This window comes from Balaenoptera borealis (genome assembly GCF_965194805.1).
Source record: "Balaenoptera borealis genome assembly, chromosome: 12".
Classification (NCBI taxonomy): Eukaryota; Metazoa; Chordata; class Mammalia; order Artiodactyla; family Balaenopteridae; genus Balaenoptera; species Balaenoptera borealis.
Genome location: NC_138869.1, coordinates 89,418,000 through 89,440,169, shown reverse-complemented (window position 1 = coordinate 89,440,169; position 22,170 = coordinate 89,418,000). Strand labels below are relative to the sequence as shown.

At 39.3% G+C, this 22,170-nt stretch overlaps 1 protein-coding gene and 1 long non-coding RNA gene across 6 annotated transcripts in view; both read right to left on the bottom strand.

The window, feature by feature from the left end:
- The window catches only part of LOC309607620 (cytidine monophosphate-N-acetylneuraminic acid hydroxylase), a 246,294-nt gene that overhangs the window by 51,444 nt on the left and 172,680 nt on the right, over window positions 1-22,170 (bottom strand). For 2 of the 5 annotated variants that reach the window (XM_082346353.1, XM_082346352.1), the window contains 2 exons: window positions 4,446-4,649; window positions 794-885 (listed from right to left, as the gene is read on the bottom strand). In XM_082346353.1, the coding sequence (XP_082202479.1) occupies window positions 794-885; window positions 4,446-4,649 (296 nt within the window). Of the gene's footprint in view, window positions 1-793; window positions 886-4,445; window positions 4,650-4,889; window positions 4,988-22,170 lie in introns of those variants that run through there. The other 3 variants (XM_082346354.1, XM_082346356.1, XM_082346355.1) reach the window with 2 other exon arrangements.
- The window catches only part of LOC309607673, a 223,221-nt gene that overhangs the window by 114,756 nt on the left and 86,295 nt on the right, over window positions 1-22,170 (bottom strand). The gene's annotated exons all lie outside the window — the stretch shown is intronic.

The following is a 22,170-nucleotide window of genomic DNA, read 5'->3' as shown; positions in this document are numbered from 1 at the left end:
TCTATGATTCCCCCAATTAGATCAAATCTATATTTTTATTCTTATAACAGACATTCTGAAACAGTGTGCATGAGCAGTTTTAAGAATCTTCCCAAGTAACTTTTTCTACTGATAAAACACGCTTTTAATCACTTAGGTGAAAGACAAATTTATTCCTGTTACTAAGCCCTCCTTACTCATATTTCTACCTGCTTTCTTGAGTAGGAGGAAGGAAAAAGTAGAAGTGGAGCCAGCATACCGGGAATCACATGTAAACTGTAGCATCTTACCTATGCCAGAAAGAGCCATGGAATTTGAAGGACTTTATTTCCCAACTGAAACTGTGAAGTTTCATTATAACTGTTGAAAAGATCACGCACTTGAATATCTATCTTATGTGTTTTCACTGATAGAATATTCAGAGCCACTATTCTATAGTACACTGTACCAAAGAAACCTAGAGTATCCCTGATCTTAGTTGTTCACAGGCTTGTCTTTGCCACCACCTCATGTTAATATCATCTCATTTACACTGACTCTATCTTACCCATCTTTGTATCTCTTAATACCCAATACAATGTTTACACCTGGTAAGTTCTCATCAAATACTTACTGAACAAATGAATGAATGAAGGGATCTTTTGGAGAAATCCTGTTTAGAATTTTCAGTGTTAATTATTTTTAAAAGACCTAATGTCCATAGTTTAAAATCAGAATATACTCAAAGCTTCAAGTGAGATTGGAAACAAGTTGACAAGAAGGATCCCAATAATAATAATAGCAGAAAACGTTGATCGATATAGATGATATTTACCCAGTTCATCTTGACAGAAGCTGCCTGGAGGATTGATATACTTCATGGTGCTCACATCCAACTTCCAGTTGTGTTTTGTGCATCTTACAGACCTGGATGAAAAATTATACTTAGGTTTATGAAATGGTGAAAATAAAAATTAATCTTATTAGGCTTAAATGCATTATAAACAACTGTAGTTGGTTGAACATAAAATGCATGAAAGAAAAGCTACTAATAGCTCATACTCAAATATCCAAGGAAATATAGATTAATCATCAGTAGGTAATTTTAAAAGTGAAGATAAATGCCATGTCACAAAATAATATGTGTTAGAGATCAACAGAGCCATCAGAATAAAGTCATCTTTAGGGATGGCTCTCATACAAAAGCTAAGTTGGTTAAGATTCAACTGGGGCCAATATGAGGAAAGAATGCAGTCATAAAGACATATCTATGATTTATAATCACTTTACAACCCTTAGCCCCTAGTATAGTGTGCTAAACCTAAGTTCAACTCAAGTTTTCAGGAAGAGAAAAGACCTCCTTGTAGTTTAAGATTTCAGAGCATGGTTGCCAGATAAAATACAGGATGCCCAGTTAAATATGAATTTCAGATAAATAAGAAATAATTTAAAAACACAACTCACACAATATATGACATATACTGGAAATTCGTCATTTATCTGCAATTTAACTGAGTGTTCTGCATTTTTATTTGCTAACTCTGGCAACCCTATTTCAGAATGAGAATCAGATTGCAGCAAAATAGGAGGCTTGGTAAATTTTTTTCTATTTCTTACCAGACCGTGAAGGGGGTTGTGGTGGTGGAAGATGAGGCATAAAAGTTCCATTTCCTCCCTATTTTGGTAGTGTTTCTTGTGAAGTTTTTTTTTTTTCACAGTTAAAGAATTTTTTTTACAAACAAATATGTCTCAAACCGGAAACATCAGATTTTTAAATCTAACAATGTCTATTTTAACTTATATATCAGTAAATTACACTGATTTTTCCAAGCTTCATTATATCAAGAATTTTTCATGCTCTTTTCTAGTAATAAGGCAAAAAACATATTCCACACTTCAATTTATAGAGGATTATTCTAAAACATCTACTTTCTCATCAATGAGTAGCCAACAACATTTCAAAACTTGAGAACATTCCAAACGCAGCTATTGAGCATGCTGGGTCATTAAAGGGGAAACGTGGCAGGATCTTAACTGTTCATAGGCAGCAAGTAGACAGGAGGGAGGCGACAGCTTCATGTGCAAAGAGGTTGGGAAAAGTTGTTAGATTTAGAAAATGAGAACCACAGCTTATGAGAGTTGCTGACGTTGGTTACGTGTGAAGAAGAAAAATGGCTAGGAAAAATGTGTGAAGAAGAAAAATGTAGGGAGGGTAGAAGAGGTAGGTCATTACTCTTGACTGTCTCCTAGGTGAGAGATTCCTCGGGTGAATTGCTACACAGAGAAGCAGTCAAATTTGGAGCGATGGATGGGGGAGTATAGGGTGTGAGTTACGCTGAGGATGGAGTTTCAGCACATCAATGCTTGGTGAGCTGCATCTGGGAATAAAGCTGGGAGAATGTGCAGGAGATAAATCTGGTTCCTCATGTGCCAGAGCGCTAAGACAATGCCAGCTCTAGGTTAGCCTGCCAACAGAATAGGGTGAAACTAGGATCAATCACCCCCAAGGCTTTGGGTGAAGGAGAGAAAGGCCAGCATGTGGCAAAGCAATCACTCTGTTAAGATGAGCCAGCCAGGTTCAAGAACAATCTGAATTCCTGTAAATAACCTCTGTTCCTAAGCTACACTAGAAGCTCATGACAGAGTAATAACAGCAAATGTAATTGACATTTATTGAGCACTTATCATATGGCCAGACATTGTTTTAAGTGCTTTATGTATTTGAAATCACTTAATCCTCTCAGCAGTCAGACAGAGTAGGTAATACTCTCAATTTCACTGTATAGAGGAGAGGATTGAGGTCCAGAAAGGCTAAGAAACTTGTCCAAGGTCACAGAGCTGGTACATGGTGGGGGCAGGCTTCTGAACAGGGCAGGTTGTGAGAAGAGATCATGCTCCTAATCACAAAGCTGCAACACTTCTTTAAACGGCTGGCTCAGGGAGCACCATGTGAAAAGCCCACTAAGGAGAGAAAGGGAGAGAGGAAACGTGGAGTCCCCAAACCGCAACAGTCAGAGAGCCTCAAGGTCCAAGAGTGCCTGCAGAAACTTACCAGTGACAGAACAAGCCATGTCTGAAGTTTCCCTAACTTGAATCCACTGAGAAGATGGAAGGGACTCCAAACAGGGCTGTCAGCAAATAACCATGAGGCTCTCCTAGAGTAGAGCTGTCGCTAAAACTGTGTCCCATGCAATACTTGGAACCTATCTATGCTAAAACTATATTCGTTGTTTATCTGAAATGCAAATTTAACTGGGTGCCTTCTATTTGCCTAATCTAGCAACCCCATCGGAGGAGCCAAGCAAGCTACAGGTGCAGCAGTGTTTATGAACATTTAGAAATCTAATAGTGTGCGTCTAGGCCCTGAAACTAAGTATGCAGTGAAGCAAATCTGTGTGCAGGTGTAAGAACATTCTAGACTTGGGTGATGGTCTTCTATACGATTATAGCAGGGAGCTCTTAGAAAACTACGCAGCTCCCTCTGAGTCCACCTGCACTAAACTGCCCACAGATGACCCGAGAAATCAGATCAACAACACAGTGGAGGTCAAGCCTGACATGGGAATGGCTAAAAAGCACCCAGGTCAAGTTAGGCTGAAGCAAAGCTTGGAAAGGTGCGGTCAACCACTCATTTGTTGCCAGTGTTGAGCATCAGGCTGACAAAGCATCCCTCACCCAGAACTGCCCCTGTCTCTGCCAGGCGGTGCTGCTATCTCATCCCTCACCCAGAACTGCCCCTGTCTCTGCCAGGCGGTGCTGCTATCTCATCCCTCACCCAGAACTGCCCCTGTCTCTGCCAGGCGGTGCTGCTATCTCTTTGGCAGTCACTGAAAACAAACAAACAGACAAAACCCACAACCATCCTGTCTTGGTATTGCCCCTGAACTGGGGAGGAAGGTGATCTATATGTAGGCTTCATCAAGGGGGAGAGAGGGGTACCAGCACTAGTTCTTCCAAGAAATGATTAGAAGAGCTGCTGTTCAGGGCAGGTACAGTTGGGGCTCTGCCATTTTGGGTTTTTAATCACCATGAGGCAGTCAGGGCAAGTCTATCTGCTCTCTAGCAGAGTTTGGATAAGGGCCTGCCCCACTCATACTTCTGGGGGAGCGGGAAAGGAAACCCAAAGGAGGCTTGAGTCCTGAAAAATAAAAGCTGTTACATACACCCAACCACTCATTCACACACACAGACACATGTACCTTAGAAATTTCACTGTTTATCAAGCTAGGAATCAATTTTCAATTAGAGTTCTTAAGAGAGAGTGGGAAATTAAGTAAAGGTCATAACATTTAAAAAAAAAAAAAAAAAAAAAAAGGTCATAACATTTTGAGATCAGAGATTTGCCTCAGTGAGGACAAGTAAAAGTTATGAATTTGCTAAAAGAAATAATTTGTCAGTTGGTTCATTTGATTTCTCAATGAGCACACCTCCTGCCAAATCTAATTGTAAGAAGGGTCACCAGGGAGAAAGCAAAGGACTCATGTTACCTTCCGTCTAAGTCCTCGATATCTTTTATGAACAGGCCTCCTTGGTGCTTGCACATATTCTTGCATGCTCGCAGGTGGCTCTTACTTTTATATAAGATGTAATCTTTGCCAGTGCTCTTATTTCGAACAAAATTGATTCCTTCCTTGAGATTGGCAACTTCAGCAGGTGAGAGACACAACAGGATCTCAGTTGTTTGTTCGATGCTATGAAAAGGCAAACATTTTGAGAGGAAAGAGTGATACTGTTAGGTTTTAAGAGAGAACAATTTGGCATTGACACCTCAAAAACCTCTTTTTTATTAAAATACTTTTTAAGGCCATCCCTCCAAGTACCCAGGCCGGGTGGCACATGACAGTGAACTTTCTCCCCTCCTTTCAATGTCCATCCTACTTGTTGAGGGTTTATCTCCACTTTCCCAGAGAGCTCATGCCCCTCTCACTTGCCTGCCCATGGTCTGTCGTTGCCTCTCGCTGGGTATTTTGGAAGAACGGCAGTTGCTTCTTCAGCTTCTATGACTCATTCGCTCCCTCAAGGCATTAGTCTGTGTGGATAAAGGGGGTGTGGGCCCAGCTCAGCATTTCCGTCCTACGGCTTCCTCCTCTACCATATCTCTCTTAGAAGCCGAATTTTATATTTAGTTTCAAGAACCCAGTCTGCTCTCCCCACCTCCATGCTTTTGTCTCTGCACCTGCTCTCCTTTGCCACTGAGAGTCATCCTTTAGGTTCAAACATAACTCAGTCATCCCCTCCTTGGATAAGCCTTCCGAGCTACCCACCACCCCCCGACCCCCAGGTCAAGTCTAACACTTCTTTTTTTTTTACTTTCCAGAAGACTGAAATTTATTCTTTCTTTTTCTTTTAGTGAACATCCATCATCTCATATAGAAACAAAATTAAAGATAAGATGAGAACTCTTAGTTGATTTACTCAACTTTCATATATAATGTACAGTAGTGTTAGTTATGTTGATCCTGTTGTACACTACATACTCAGTACTTATTTATCTTACAACCAGAAGTTTGTACCTTTTGATCACCTTCATCCAAATCCCCTTCTCTCCACCCCCTGCCTCTGGTAACCACAAATCTGATCTCTTTTTCTATGAGGTTTTTTTTGTTTGTTTTTAAAGTATAATTGACCTACAACACTATGTTAGTTCCCAGGACACAACACAGTGATTCGATATTTCTATACATTTAAAAATGATCACCATAAGTCTAGTTTTCATAAGTCTAGCACTTCTCAATGTGTATTACTATTCTGTAGAACATTATAACCTAGTACCAGTGCACTGCCCTGCTCACTTGCACATAGATGCTTTTAAAAACACTCTCTCTGCTTTTCTCTTCCCACCACTTAGCAGACTATCTTTAAGAGCTAGCTACTTAAAGATTGAACCAACTGCACTCAATCTGAGTAATTTATAAAAAGCTCTAGCAGCAAAGCATTTGATCTCTCATATTTTTTCAAGGAAAATACAAATGTTACATTTCTCAAACCCCAATCTTTAAACAAACTCTTGTTATGATGCACCTCTGTCTGAATCATAGTGGAATATAATTTTTGCCAAGAGGGATTTCAAAATAACTTTTGGTATATCCATGGTATGAAATCTGGGTGCATGTTTAATTCTACATTCCACTCCAAACCAAAAGTGGTCAAAATTCTCTTCATGTGTTAATTTAAAATTGATTTGGAGCTCATGTACATTTGTGGCACTTTCACTTTCATTTTTGGAAGTACTGCAAATTTCTCTTTTTTTCTTAAAGATCAGGTTTTATTTAATTAATTAATTAATTGGCTGCGTCAGGTCTTAGTTGTGGCATGCGGGATCTTCCATTGCGGCGCACGGGCTCCAGAGCGCATGGGCTCAGTAGTTGCGGCATATGGGCTTAGTTGTCCCACGGCACGTGCGATCTTAATTCCTTGACCAGGGATCAAATCGGTGTCCCCTGCATTGCAAGATGGACCACCAGGGAAGTCCCACAAATTTCTTAAACAGGAAATTAAAATAATGTAAAAAACACACCATAATAGAAAATAATAGGGAAGCTACTTCCAATTTTCAACTAATAAGGCAGAGCTCTATAATTGAGTATGATCCATTTCTTCAAAGCAGATTCTCATTGTCACTTCTGTCCCAAATTCCTGGTAATTCTGTTCACAGTAGACTTGAAATGTTTCCAAATATATGTTTTAAATGTATTTGATAGAAAGGATTCCATGTAAAGCCTCATGAAGTTCTTTTATCTTTGTTCTTACGAGTACAAATATCTGACACCAAGCCAAAGCAAGCACTGAGGCAATTTCTGGAATAATTAGCCTAAAAGTGTAAAAAGGAAACCTTTCTAAATATTTTGTTTTACTTGATTGAATGAACCAGTTAGCCAAAGTTCTGTGTTAGATTCTAAGGCTTTCCATGCACTGTGTAAAGCAGGTTGAACTAACTACATCTTTGTTTATCAATTCCGTGAAAACGTATATTGGAACCTAAAGCAAAATTTTAAAATGTGCACTCCTATATACATGCTTTTGTGTATTTTTTAATGGTTAGTTTTTCCCAAAAGTCAACTTTTAAAGCTATTAAAAATTGGATTGGATTCCATTAAAATCAGGAAAGTAAAATTATAGTCAATTCTGGTTTGGGTATAAATAAAATATTTAAACTAAAATGATGTGAGTTTTAGTACACCTACTTTTCAACATTTCATTATTTTTTCAAATACTTTAATGTTGGTGAAAAAATAATCATTAAAAAATACACAAAAGCATTTATATAGGGACATACATTTTTGCCTTTTGCCTCAGACTTGGTGGCATGGCCTTGCAATGCAGCATCCTGTCTTTAAAATTTTGATATTTTGTTTGTCATGAAATTTTGGCTTTAGTTTTGATTTTTAAAAATATTATGTTAATGATATTCATCTTGATTATATGCATCTCATGAAGCCAGGAATCCTCCAGAAGTTTAAGCTCTGAGAAAAAGGGCTAGAGGAAGAAAAGGCAACTCACTCAGAATTGTCAATTTATAAATGCATTTTGCTACTCACAATTTCTTAATTAGATTAGTTTTGTTTTAAATGGGAAGATGTTCAGTATTCTGTTCACAGGGATGTAAACTCCATGAAAGCTGAGATATAAAGTGTCTGTCACATGGTAGGTGCCCAGTAAATATCTGACTAATGAAGGAATACACTCACAAGAATGAAATATGTACTCCATGTAGACAAATGATGTGAAAATGCTTCCAAAGGTCACAGATCTGTTAAGGGAAAAATCAAATTAATGGCGCATACAAGTTCTGAAAAGCAACTTAAGGGAATTCCTTGGTGGTCCAGTGGTTAGGACTCAGCAGTCTCACTTCCCAGGGCCCCAGGTTCAATCCCTAGTCAGAGAACTAAGATCCCATAAGCCACGTGGCGCAGCCAAAAAAATAATAATAATAATAAAAAGCAACTTAGGAGCGTTGTTGTTGTTGTTGTTGTTTTTAATCCCATGAAAAAGCAGAGGGTACTTCCTCATTTATTCAAATCATCTTGTTTGCTCTTTATTATGGTTTTGAAAATTTACTTTTTCATAGCTAATTCTTAGATATTTTACAGCTGTTGCTGCCATTGTAATTGGTATCATTGTAATTTTATTTTTGGATCAGTTATTCTTGGTAGAGAGATGTAACAAATTTTTTAAAAATTGCTTTACTGCACTTTAATTGTTTTACTACATTTAATGTAAAACTGATCATCTTAACCATTTTTAAGCATAGATTTCAGTAGTGTTAAGTATATATGCATTGTTAAGTGCAACAAAATTCCAAAATATTTGACCTTGCAAAACCAAAACTCCATACTCATTATACAACAACTCCCCATTTCCCTCCCCCCGCCAAGCCCCTGGTAACACCATTCTACTTTCTGTTTCTATGAATTTGACTACCTTAGCTACTTGATATAAGTATAATCATACAGTATTTGTCTTTTTGTGATCGGCTTATCTCATTTAGCATAATGTCCTCAAGGTTCATCTATATTGTAACTAACATGTATTAACAGGATTTCTTTCCTTTTTAAGGCTGAATAATATTCCATTGTGTGTGTGTATCATATTTTGTTCAGAAAATATTTGCAAAAGATATATCTGATAGAGGACTGTTATCCAAAATATAAAAAGAACTCTTAAGACTCAACAACAAGAAAACAAACAACCCAATTAAAAAATGGGTCAGAATGGGGAGTGGCCAAAATGGTGGAGTAGGAAGAACTTGAGCTCACCCCCTCCCATGGGCACACCAAAATTACAACTATTTACAAAGCAACTATCAATGAGAAAGACTGGATGACTAGAAGAAAAGATCTTCTACAATTAAAGATATGAAGAAGGAATCACAATGAGACCAGTAGGAGGGGTGGAGACATGGTATAGCAAGACTGGCCAACACCAGTTCCAGGAAACCTTTGGCTCCTCACCAGTGGGTCAGCACTAGCCCCGGGACCCAGCCTCACCCACTAGGGGGCTGACACCATCTCAGAAACCCTGCAGCTCATCAGCCACCTGCCCTGGGATCCGGCCCCACCTGCCAGTGGGCCAGCACTGCTTTGGGACCCCCTGGGGCTCTGTAGCCAGCAGCCCCATGACTCAACCCAACCCAATAGCTGGCAAACTCCAGGACACCTCAAGGCCCTCTTCCCGTGGCACTGGATCTGGACCCACTCACCAGTGCTTTAGCACTAGTTCTCGGATCACCAGGGCTCTTCAGTCAGCCGGCCTGTGACCTAGTCCTGCCCATTGCTGGCTGAAACAGCCCCATGACAACTTGGGCCCCCCAGGCAGCCACCCCAGGCTCTGGCCCTACTCACTAGTGGGTCATCACTAGCCCTGGGATCCAGCCTCACCCAACAGGGGCCTGACTTCGCCTCTGGAACATTACAGCCCCTCAGCCAGCTACCTGGGAATCTGGGCCCACCCACCAGTAGTCCAGCAGTAGCCACAGCACCCACCAGGGCTCTTCAGTTAGCCTCCCCATGCCCCAGCCTCACCCAACAGCTGGCCAACACCAGCTGCAGGACACCTTGGGCCTGGCGGCCAGTCACCCTGTATCCAGCCTCATCCACCATGAGACTAGTACCAATCCCGGGAACCCCGTGGTCCCACAACCAGCCACCCGGGACCCAGTGATCAGCTACCCTATACCAAGCCCTTTGGAACAGCTGGCTGACACCAGCTCCAAGACATGTTGGGCCCCTCAGCAAGCCACCCTGAGATTCGTCCACACTTTCCAGTGGGCCAGCACTAGCCCCAGGACTCCCCGGGGCTCTACAGCCTCCTGACCCAGCCCCAGGCAATAGCTGGCTGACACCAACTCTAGGACACCTTGGGCCCCTCAGCCAGCTGCCCCAGGATCCAGCCCTCCACACCAGTAGCCCAACACTAGCTCCTGAACCCTCTGGGGCTTTGCTGTCACCTGCCCAGTGTCCCAACCTCACCCAACACCTGGCTCACACCATTTCCAGGATACCTTGGACCACTCAGCCAGCTGTCCTGAATCTGGCTACACTCATCTGTTGGCCAGCACTAGCACCAGGAACTGGTCTCACCCACCAGCAAGCCAATATCAGCCTTGGAAACCTCACAGCCTTGTAGCCTGCAGCCAGCCACCTTGGGACCCAGCTCCACCCACCAGAGGTTCTGCACTAGCCCCAGGACTCCCTAGGGTTCTGCAGTCAGCTGCCCCTGTGACCTACCTCTGCCCACCAGCTGGCCAACACCAGCTCCAGGACACCTTGAGCCCCTCAGCCATCTCAGGATCTGGCCTCACCCTTCCATGGGCTGGCAGCTTTCTCACTAGGTGTGGTCTGGCACCCAACTGGGCTGCAGACCAGCCAAGCCTATCAGAGTGCCCATAGTAATAAGCTCACCCCAACAGTAGGGCTCAGGCAACCAACATAGAGGGCACCCCTGGAGCACAGCTCCTGTGACCAAAGCGGTGTGCACTGCTGGGCCCCATAGGACATCTCCTATATAAGGCCACTCCTCCAAGATCAATAGTGTAACTGACCTACCTAATACCTAGAAATAAAAACAGAGAATTCAGCAAAATGAGGTGACAGAGGAATATATTCCAAACTATGGAATAAGATAAAACCCTGGAAGAAGAACTAAATGAAATGGAGATAAGCAATCTGCCTGATAAAGAGTTTAAGTTAATGATCAAAAAGATGCTCAGGGCTTCCCTGGTGGCACAGTAGTTAAGAATCCACCTGCCAATGCAGGGGACACGGGTTCGATCCCTGGTCTGAGAAGATTCCACATGCCATGGAGCAACTAAGTCCATGTGCCACAACTACTGAGCCTGTGCTCTAGAGCCCATGAGCCACAACTACTGAGCCCACATGCCACAACTACTGAAGCCCATGCACCTAGAGCCCATGCTCTGCAACAAGAGAAGCCACCACAATGAGAAGCCCGCGCACCGCAGCGAAGAGTAGCCCCCACTCGTCACAACTAGAGAAAGCTTGTGCTCAGCAACAAAAACCCAACTCGGCCAAAAATAAATAAATAAATAAATAAATAAATAAATTTATCTTTAAAAAAAAGGATGTTCAAAGAACTCAAGAGAAGAATGGATGAACAAAATCAGAAGTTAGAAGTTTTTAACGAAGAGTTAGAAAATATAAACAAGAATCAAATAGAGCTGAAGAACACAATAACTGAAATAAAAAATACATTAGATGGAATTGGGGACACAGTTCTTGAGGTGCTAGCCTACTGTGTTCCCTCTTTGCCTGGTAAAGAAATAAAGCCACTCTTTCTTTCTCCTTCATAAAAAAAAAGAAAGAAAATTAGATGGAATCAATGGTGGATTAGATGATACAGAGAAATTGATCAGTGAACTGGAAGACAGAGTGGTGGAAATCACTCAAGCTGAACAGAAAAAAAGAAAAAAAAATTGTTTAAATGAGGACAGCTTAAGAGACCTGGAACAACATCAAGCATCCTAACATTCACCTTATAGGAGTCCCAAAGGAGATAAGAGAAAGGGACAGAAAACATATTTGAAGATATAATAGCTGAAAAACTTCCCTAACTTGGGAAAGGAAACAGGCATTCAGGAAACACAAAGTGTCCCCAAAAAGATCAACCCACAGAGGACCACACCAAGACACACTGTATTTAAAGTGCCAAAATTAAAGATGAAGAGAGAATATTAAATCAACAAGGGAAAAACAACTAGTTATGTACAAGGGGAATTCCATGACTATCAGCTGACTTTTCAACAGAAACTCTGCACTCTAGAAGGGAGTGGCACAATATATTTAAAGTGATGAAAAAAACTTACAACCAGGAAAACTCTACCCGGCAATGCTATTATTCACCTTTGAAGGGGAAATCAAGATTTTACAGACAAGCAAAAGCTAAGAGTTCAGCACCACCAAACCACCTTTACAAGAAATGTTAAACGGACTTCCCTAAGTAGAAAAGGAAAGGCCACAACTAGAAATATGAAAGGAAAAATCTCATTGGTAAAGGCAGAATACCGAGAAGGTAGTAGATAAACCACTTATAAAGCTAGTAGGAAGGTTAAACGTCAAAAGTAGTAAAACCATCTATATCCACAATAAGTAATTAAGGGACACACAAAACAAGATGTAAAATATGGTGTCAAAATAGAGAGGGGTGAGTAAGAAAGCAGAGTTGTTAAAATGCATTCTAACTTAAGAGATCAGCAACTTAAAGCAATTGACCATATATATAGATTGCTATATATAAACCTCATGGTAACCACACACCAAAAATCTGTAATGGATACACACACACAAAAGAAAAAAGAACCCAAACATAACACTAAAGATAGACATCAAATCACAAGGGAAGATGGCAAAAGAAGAACTACAAAAACAACCAGAAAATAATTAACAAAATGGCAATAAATACATACCTATCAATAATTACTTTAAATGTAAATGGACTAAATACTTCAATCAAAAGACATAGAGTGGCTGAGTGGATACAAAAACAAGACCTATACATATGCTGCCTACAAGAGATTCACATCAGATCTAAAGACACACAAAGACTGAAAGTGAGGGGGATGGAAAATGGTATTCCAAGCAAATGGAAACAAAAAAGAAAGCTGGGGTAGCAAAATCAGAAAAAATAGACTTTAAAACAAAAACTGGAACAAGAGACAAAGAAGGACATTACATAATGATAAAGGGGTCAGTTCAAGAAGAAGCTATAATGATTGTAAATACATATGCACCCAACATACGAGCACCTGAATATGTTAAGCAAATATTAAAATAGAGGGAGAAATTGATAGTAACACAATAATAGTAGGGGACTTCAACACCCCACTTACATCAACGGACAGATCATCCAGAGAGAAAATTAGTAAAGAAACGCTAGCCTTAAACAACACATTAGATCAGATGGACTTAACAGATATATAGAGAACATTCCATCTGATAGCAGCAATACACATTCTTTTCAAGTGCAAATGGAACATTATCCAGGATAGATCTCAGGCTAGGCCACAAAACAAGTCTCAGTAAATTTAAGAAGACTAAAATCATATCAAGTATCTTTCCCAACCACAACACTATGAGGCTAGAAATCAACTACAAGAAAAAAACTGCAAAAAACAAATACATGGAGGCTAAACAATATGCTACTAAAAAAACCAGTGGGTCACTGAAAAAAATCAAAGTAGAAATCAAGAAATACCTGAAGATAGGCTTCCCTGGTGGCACAGTGATTGAGAATCTGCCTGCCAATGCAGGGGACACGGGTTCGAGCCTGGTCGGGGAAGATCCCACATGCCGCGGAGCAACTGGGCCCGTGAGCCACAATTACTGAGCCTGCGCGTCTGGAGCCTGTGCTCCGCAACAAGAGAGGCCGCGATAGTGAGAGGCCCGCGCACCGCAATGAAGAGTGGACCCCGCTTGCCACAACTAGAGAAAGCCCTTGCACAGAAACAAAGACCCAACACAGCCATAAATGAATAAAATTTAAAAAAAAAAGAACCGTGTGCTCTGACATATCTCAAAATGGTTCCTTTAAAAAAAAAAAAAAAAAAGAAATACCTGAAGATAAATGAAAACAAAAACACAATGATCCAAAATCTATGGGATGCAGCAAAAGCAGTTCCAAGAGGGAAATTTATAGGAATAGAAGCCTATCTCAGGAAACAAGAAAAATCCGAAATAAATAACCTAACCTTACACCTAAAGGAACTAGAGAAAGAAGAACAAACAAAACCCAAATTTAGTAGAAGGGGGAAAAAATCATAAAAATTAGAGCAGAAATAAATGAAATAGAGGCTAAAAATATAGAAAAGATCAATGAAACTATGAGCTGGTTATTTGAAAAGATAAACAAAATTGATGAAAATTAGCCAGGCTCATCAAGAAAAAGAGAGGGCTCAAGTAAATAAAATCAGAAATGAAAGAGAAGTTACAAACAATACCACAGAAATAAAAGGATCATAAGAGATTACCAAGAACAATATATATGCCAATAAAATGGACAACATAGGAGAAATGGACAAATTCCTAGAAATGCACAATCTCCCAAGACTGAATCAGGAAGAAATAGAAAATGTGAATATACTAACTACCAGTGATAAAATTGAACCAAAAAAAAAAAAAAACCTCCCAACAAACAAAAGTCCAGGACCAGATGGCTTCACAGGTAAATTCTATTAAACATTTAAATATGAGTTAACATCTATCCTTTTCAAACTGTTCCAAAAATTACAGAAGAAGGAATGCTTCTGAACTCATTTTACAAGACCTGCATCACGCTGATACCAAAACGAGACAAAGATACCACAAAAAAAGAAAATTACAGGTCAAAATCACTGATAACATAGATGCAAAAATCATCAACAAAATATTAGCAAACTGAATTCAACAACACATTAAAAGGATCATACAACATGATCAAATGGGATTTATCCCAGGGATGCAATAATGATTCATTTTCCACAAGTCAATCAATGTGATGCACCACATTAACAAATTGAAGAATAAAAACCATATGATCATCTAAATTAATGCAGAAAAACCTTTTGACAAAATTCAACATCCATTTGTGATAAAAAAAACAACTGTCAACAAAGTGGGTATAGAGGGAACATACAACATAATAAAGGCCATAAATGACAAGCCCACAGCTAACATCATACTCAATGGTGAAAAGCTGAAAATATTTCCTCTAAGATCAGGAACAGGACAAGGATGCCTACTCTCACCATTTTTATTCAACACAGTATTGGAAGTCATAGCCACAGCAATCAGACAAGTAAAAGAAATAAAGGCCATCCAAATTGGAAAGGAAGAAGTAGAACTGCTAGTGTATGCACATGATATGATACCAAAACCCTGTAAATGCCACCAATAAAACTACTAGAACTCATCAACGAATTCACTATAGTTGCAGGATATGAAATGAATATACAGAAATCTATTGTGTTTATATACACTAACAATGAACTATCAGAAAGAAAAATTAAGCAAACAATCCCATTTACAGTCATGTCAAAAAAAAAACCTAGAATAAATCTAACTAAGGAGGTAAAAGACCTGTATTCTGAAAACTATGACACCTATGAAAGAAATTGAAGATGACACAAACAAATAGAAAGATAAACTATGCTCATGGATTGGAAGAATTAATATTGTTAAAATGACCATAGGACCCAAGGCAATCTATAGGTTTAGTGCAATCACTTTCCAAGATACCAATGGCATTTTCCACAGAACTTTAGTAATACATATATATATATATAAGCCTCAATAATTCCACTTCCAGAAATATATCCTAAGGAAATAGAGACGCACATGACAAAGATAATCATTACAGAATTATTTATAACAAAATTATATTATAACAAAACATACAACACAACCTAAAGTTCTAGCAATAGGAAATTGGTTCAGTAAATTACGGTATATTAACACAATTAAATGATAGGCATCATTTATAGAGCAATGTTTAAGGCTATTAGAAATGCTCCTAATATAAAATGAGAAAAAAGGGATACTGAAGTGTATATACAGCAAATCTCTATTTAACAAAAAAATTTAATAAATATAATTTTTATGAAAAAGGGTAGAAGAATACTCTAAAATGTTAAATGTATCTCAACAGGTGATTAGATTATTTTCTTTTGTTTATCTGTATTTTCAATTTTTTTTCCAAAGCATTTATTTCAAATTATATCGCTTATGTAATTTTATTAAATTATATATTTAATATATAAGAAGAAGAAGAAATTAGGCAAGTCAAAAAATTTAATGAGCTTCTTACAGAAGACCCTAAAAATCATTAATATAAAATTCTTAAAGCACTGGCATGACTCAGCAAGACAGAAAATCAATGAAGTAACTTAATTAAAATAAAAGGTGTAGTCAAGATTAAAAGCTTCAGCATACACCAGTCTCTGCAACCTGTTGCAAGTGGCATGCCCAAGTTAGGAAGAGCAAACCACAGACAGCTGCCTACCTTGCCTGGGGGCCGTACTCAGGGCTCAGAGTCTGGTGATGGCCCCTGCCCCATGTCCATAAATACCCGCAGGGACCATGGCCTACCCTGCAGAACACTCAGCAGGGCTCACCCTGAAGCATCCGAACAAGCTGGACCCAGGCATGATGAGCTCACCTAGTGATCTAGTGTGGCCTAGTCAACAGACAAGGCAGGTTCCTCAGTTCTCTGGAGTCTAGGCTGAGAGCAAATTTCACTCAAAAGTGAGACAGTGGAACCATGCTACAGTAAGTACAACCCCCTCGGGGGTAAATAACAACTCCAGGACTGGCAGATTGACACTGTGTCCTCTCTCAGGATAAGTTTCTATTCAAGGAAGATCTGGAAACTAAAAAAAAAAAAAAAAAAAAAAAAGTGAATATAAATTCTCAGTTTTTATTACAGGATCTGCTAGTTGACTAGGAAATTTTCCAAATACTTAAGAAAACATATCAACTGGGTGAAGGGGAGGGAATATCTTAATTTTGAAAGGGCCTCATTAGCCTACTAGAATTCTTTGAATGGGTAAAAACAGTATGATTACAGCAAAACTAGTAGACAGAATTTCTATAGACTTTAAATGCCCAAATTCCACCAAAAAACAAACCAACAAAACCCTGAATTCCACAGAACTTGGGCAAATGTTATGGTGTGTGGGTCTGTGTGTGTGTATGTGTGTGTGTGTGTGTGTGTGTGTGTGTGTTTATGTGACTGTCACTTATGGGGAACCATGAAACAGTGGAGTTTTGAAACCCATTGACCAGTTCTGGACTGGAGCTTAATGCTTTCATAAATTACCTAGAATGGTAGTTCCCAATCTACATATTGTTCCCAATGACCAGCCATTAAAAACACCACTATTGAATGAGGGCCAATAAAAAATTAATTTAAAACGGAGGTCTATACTCAAAATGCTTTAGTAACCAGTGATCTAGCAGAAGAACATTAGGCTGCGAGCTTCATATGGGAATCTTTCATCACTGCATTTTCCATTAGGAACTGAATAAATATTTGTTGAACCAGTAACGTGAAACCTTCAAGATTGCAAATGGCCTTCACGCTGTTCCAGAAATCAAAATGAGAAATTGAGAGACAAGTTCTCATGAGGCTGTATGAATAGGCAAAATTATGGCAAAAGAGCAACAGGCAAATATGAAGAAACATTTGGGAAAAGTAATTCCAATTATACTTTTAGAATAATGGGTTCTAAGCTAAACTATTTAATAAAAAAGCACCAGCTTAGACAATTCCCTTAAGACATCACATTGCATGTTTCATTACAAAAGGCCATTAAACACTGAGTGTTACCAGAAAGGACACTGGAAACAAAATGAAATTTGTTTATTCAAAAACCACTCAGTTTCCACAGCTAGATATGCTGTGCATTTTGGGTTCCCGACACCATAAGGAAGACATACCAGAGTTGAGAGAGATCCTGAGAAATGAGATTGAAGTTATAAAGTAGATGGAAGGGCTTTCTAGTTAGAGCCTAAAAGTTAGAACTCTTTTATTCTGAAGAGATGAAGATTTAGGGGACAGGGGAAGCATAAATGGAGTACAGGTTTATTCATCAAACTTCAAAATATTAGAGAGGAGAGGGCAGCATTTTGAAGTTTGAAATAAAAGACGTAGGCAAATAAAAGATTTTATCCATTAGTCAGAAAATACACAGTAGTTGTTTCAGGTAAAATATATAAATGTAGTAACATCTACACTTATTCAAATCTAGAAGGTTGTTGTTTTTTTTTAAGGCTCTGAGAAAGTAAGAACAAGAAAAAAAAAATCATTTAGGAGGTTGAGGAATCCCAAGAAAGAATATAGACTGACAAGAGAATCTAACTGTTACAAATGTATGAAACAACCTAACTGAAGTGGGTGAGGGGAAAAGTGCTGGCCAAGTATCTTTGGAAATGAATGGAGTCTGTAAGATTAGAGGCACAAGGAGCTGCACATAGGAACTACTATAATCTAGTTGACAAAGCTATTTTGCATAGGGGTATGGGTTAGCAATTCTGATACTTTTATACATGTATACTGGAACTGCATAATTAAATACATGGACAACAATGGTGAGAGCCAGCTTTCTCATTGTTGGAGTGGGACTCAATAGATAAGCAAGGGGATGAAGCTAGAATGATCAATGTGGTAATGGAGTACTCAGAGATAAATATATAGCCTTGGATGTGAATATTAAAAAAGAAAGGCTAAAAAGCATCCATCTCAAGAATGTTAAAGAACAATAAAATAATCCAAAGAAAGAATTATAGAACAGAAACTCTGCATATATTAGACAGTATCAACAAAGACAAAGGTAGTCCTTTGATAATGGCACCACCAAGAAAGTGAAAGGACAACACACAAACCAAGAAAAAATGTTTGCAAATCACATATCTGATAAGGATCACATATCAGGAATTTATTTTTTAAAAACTCTTGGGCTTCCCTGGTGGCGCAGTGGTTGAGAATCTGCCTGCCAATGCAGGAGACACGGGTTCGGGCCTTGGTCTGGGAAGATCCCACATGCCACGGAGCAACTGGGCCCGTGAGCCACAATTACTGAGCCTGCGTGTCTGGAGCCTGTGCTCTGCAACAAGAGAGGCTGCGATAGTGAGAGGCCCGCGCACCGCAATGAAGAGTGGTCCCCACTTGCCACAACTAGAGAAAGCCCTTGCACAGAAACGAAGACCCAACACAGCCAAAAAATAAATAAATAAATAAAAAACCTCTTAAAACTCAATAACAAAACAAATAGCCCAATTAGGAATGGTCAAAGGATTTGAATAGACATTTCTCCAAAGAAGATATATGAATGGTCAGTAACACACATGAATAGAAGCTTCACATCATTAGTCAAGAGGGAAACACAAATCAAAACTACAATGAGCTAACACTTCACATCCTAGGATGGCTATAATAACAAATACAGGTAGTACAAGTGTTGGTGAGGATGCAGAGAAACAGGATCCAACATGTATTGCTGGTGGGACTTTTGAAAACAGTTTGGCATATTCTCAACATGTTAAACATATAGTGTCTATAGGATCCAGCAATTCAACTCCTAGGTCTCTACCCAAAAGAACTGTGGGGCTCCTCTGGTGGCGCAGTGGTTAAGAATCTGCCTGCCAATGCAGGGGACACGGGTTCGAGCCCTGGTCCAGGAAGATCCCACAGGCTGTGGAGCAACTAAGCCTGAGCACCACAACTACTGAGCCTGTGCTCTAGAGTCCATGAGCCACAACTACCAAAGCCTGCACACCTAGAACCCACGCTCCGTAGCAAGAGAAGCCACCGCAATGAGAAGCCCGTGCACCACAACAAAGAGTAGCCCCTGCTCGCCTCAACTAGAGAAAGCCCGTGTGCAGCAACGAAACCCCAACGCAGCCAAAAATAAAATAAATAAAATAAATAAATTTAAAAAAAAAAGAAGAGGAGATTGAGAATTAAAAAAAGAAAACTGAAAACATATGTCCACACAAAAACTTGTACATGAACATTCATTTAGCTAATTATTCATAATAGCCAAAAAGTGAAACAACCCAAATGTCCATCAATTGATTAGTGGATAAATAAAATGTGTATGTCCACACAATGGAATACATTTACCCTTGAACAGTGTGGGGATTAGGGACGCTGACCCCCTGAGCAGTTAAAAATCTGCACATAACTTTATAGTCCGCCCTCCATATCCACACTTCCTCATCTGCAGAGTCAACCAATGGTGGAGCATGTAGTACTGTATTTACTATTTTTAAAAATCTGTGTATAAGTGGACCAGCACAGTTCAAATCTACATTGTTCAAGGATCAACTGTACTATTTGGCAATAAAAAGGAATGAAGTAGTGATTGATACATACTACAACATAGATGAACCTCAAAAAATCATGCTAAGTGAAAGAAGCCACACACAAAAGAGCACATATAGTATAATTCCATTTACGTGAAATATCCAGAATAGGCACATCTATAGAGATAGACAGTAGATTGGTAGTTACCAAGGGCGGGAGTAGGGGTGTGTATGGGAATGGGGAGTGACTGATGATTGGGCATTCTTTTTGGGGAGTGATAGAAAGAGTCTAAAATTAGATTGTGGAAATAGCTGCACGACTCTGCACATATACTAAAGATCATTGACTGGTACAATTAAATCAGGTCAATTTCATAGTACTAGATCATATATCAATAAAGATATTTTCAAAAAAAGAAAGGGGCACATGAGAGAATTCTGGGGTACTGGTATGTAATGTTGTTATTTTTGACCTGGGGGTAAACTGGTGTTTGTTTTATGAGTGCTAAATTTTATTTATATTTTATAAACTTTTCTTATGTGCATTATATTGCACAATAAAAATAATGGAGAAGCTGATATTTTAAACACGCTCTTTCAAAGAATATGCACACCTCACTTATTCTGATGTATACAGTCGTCCCTCGGTATTTGAGGGACGTGAGATTGGTCCTGGATTGGTTCCAGGACCCAAGCAGATACCAAAATCTGCAGATGCTCAAGTCCCTTATGTAAAATGGCATCGTATTTGCATATAACCTACACACAACCTCCCAGATACTTTAAACCATCTCTAGATTACTTATAATATCTAATAAAATGTAAATGTTATGTAAATAGTTGATGGGGTAGGGTGGGGGGCAGCAATTTCAAGTTTTGCTTTTTACAACTTTCTGGAAGTGTTTTTTCAAATATGTTTGATCCCAGGTGGTTGAATCCATGGATGTGGAAGGGTAAAGCTTGCCCTCCCAGGAGGGAGCAGCCCACTCCTGCCACCAGCTATAATCAATGCATAAGGTCCTACCACGAACATATTTGGCTCTTTAAGTCTGCCAAATTGCCTCTGGAAAGTGTCTTCTAATGGCAAGACCTTGGGAGTTTTGAGTTATACATTAATGAGAAGTGATTCCTGTACATTATGCATGAGTAATAATGATGATGATAATAATTAGGTTGCACCTGAAGGACAAAGTACTAAAGAAAAAGAGAAAAAGACGTTACTCCACAATTTTCACTGTAAATTTCATATCTTTCTCTCTCATTGAGTTTTTACAACTTTTTTTTTGAAATAAAGTTTCGAATGAAAATAAAATAGATCCGCAGGAATTTGCAGTGATAGTCAAGTCCCCTGTACCTTAGGGGAACTAGCTTCCCCTAATAGGGACATCTTACATCACTTTATTACTGTATTATGATATCAAACCAGGAAGTTGACAGTGGTACAATACTGTTAACTAGAGTACAAACTTTATTCTCATGTCACCAGTTTGTACGTGCAACCATTTTTGCATACGTGTATGTGTCTGCATAGATAGTTCTATGAAATTTTATTCCATTTATAGATTTGCATAGCTACCACTAAAATCAAGACATCTAACTCTTCCATCAAGACCAAAGAACTTGCTGGATATAATTCCCAAGGACTACCCTTTATAGTCATACCCCCACTATCGCCTGCCCTCTGGCAACCACTGATTTGTTCTCTACCCTTATAATGTGGTCATTTCACAAATGATATATAAATGGAATCCTACAGCATTAAATTACCTTTTAAACTGTCCAAATGTCTCCCATTAAAAAAACTACAGCTCAGCCTCACATACTCTCCAGCTAGTTCTCTTTCTCCTCTCCTTCACAGTCAGACATACTTTCTGTGGTGGTGGTTTCTACACACCTAATAGCTTATTAGTTTTCACCCTACATTTCTGGCCATTCTTCTGTTTCCATTGTAGACTCATCCTTCCTCTACCTGGTCATGAAATGTTGTAGTTCCTCAAGGCTCAGTTCTGTATCCTATTCATTTGACGTTTTCCCCCTAAGGGATCATCCATACCCATGGCTCCAGAACACAGTGACTCCCATATGAGCAGACCTGAGCCAGGAAGCCCTATGTGGAGAGCTAATTGCCTTTTGTACATATCCATTAGGATGTCCTAAAGACCCCTGAAACTTAGTGCATCCAAAATCCAATTCAGCATATCTCACCCATCCCCAAACTTTCAAATGTCCACCATGACACCCCCTGTAATCTTTGACCCTTCCCTTTCTCTCACTATCCCATATTCAATTCAAGTCTGTCAATTTAACTTTTAAGTCTATCTCATAAGCATCCCCTTCTACAACCCTGATCCAAGCTACCATCATCTCCCTTCTGGACCACTGCCATGGGCCCCTAACTGGTCACCCTGCATTCACTCTC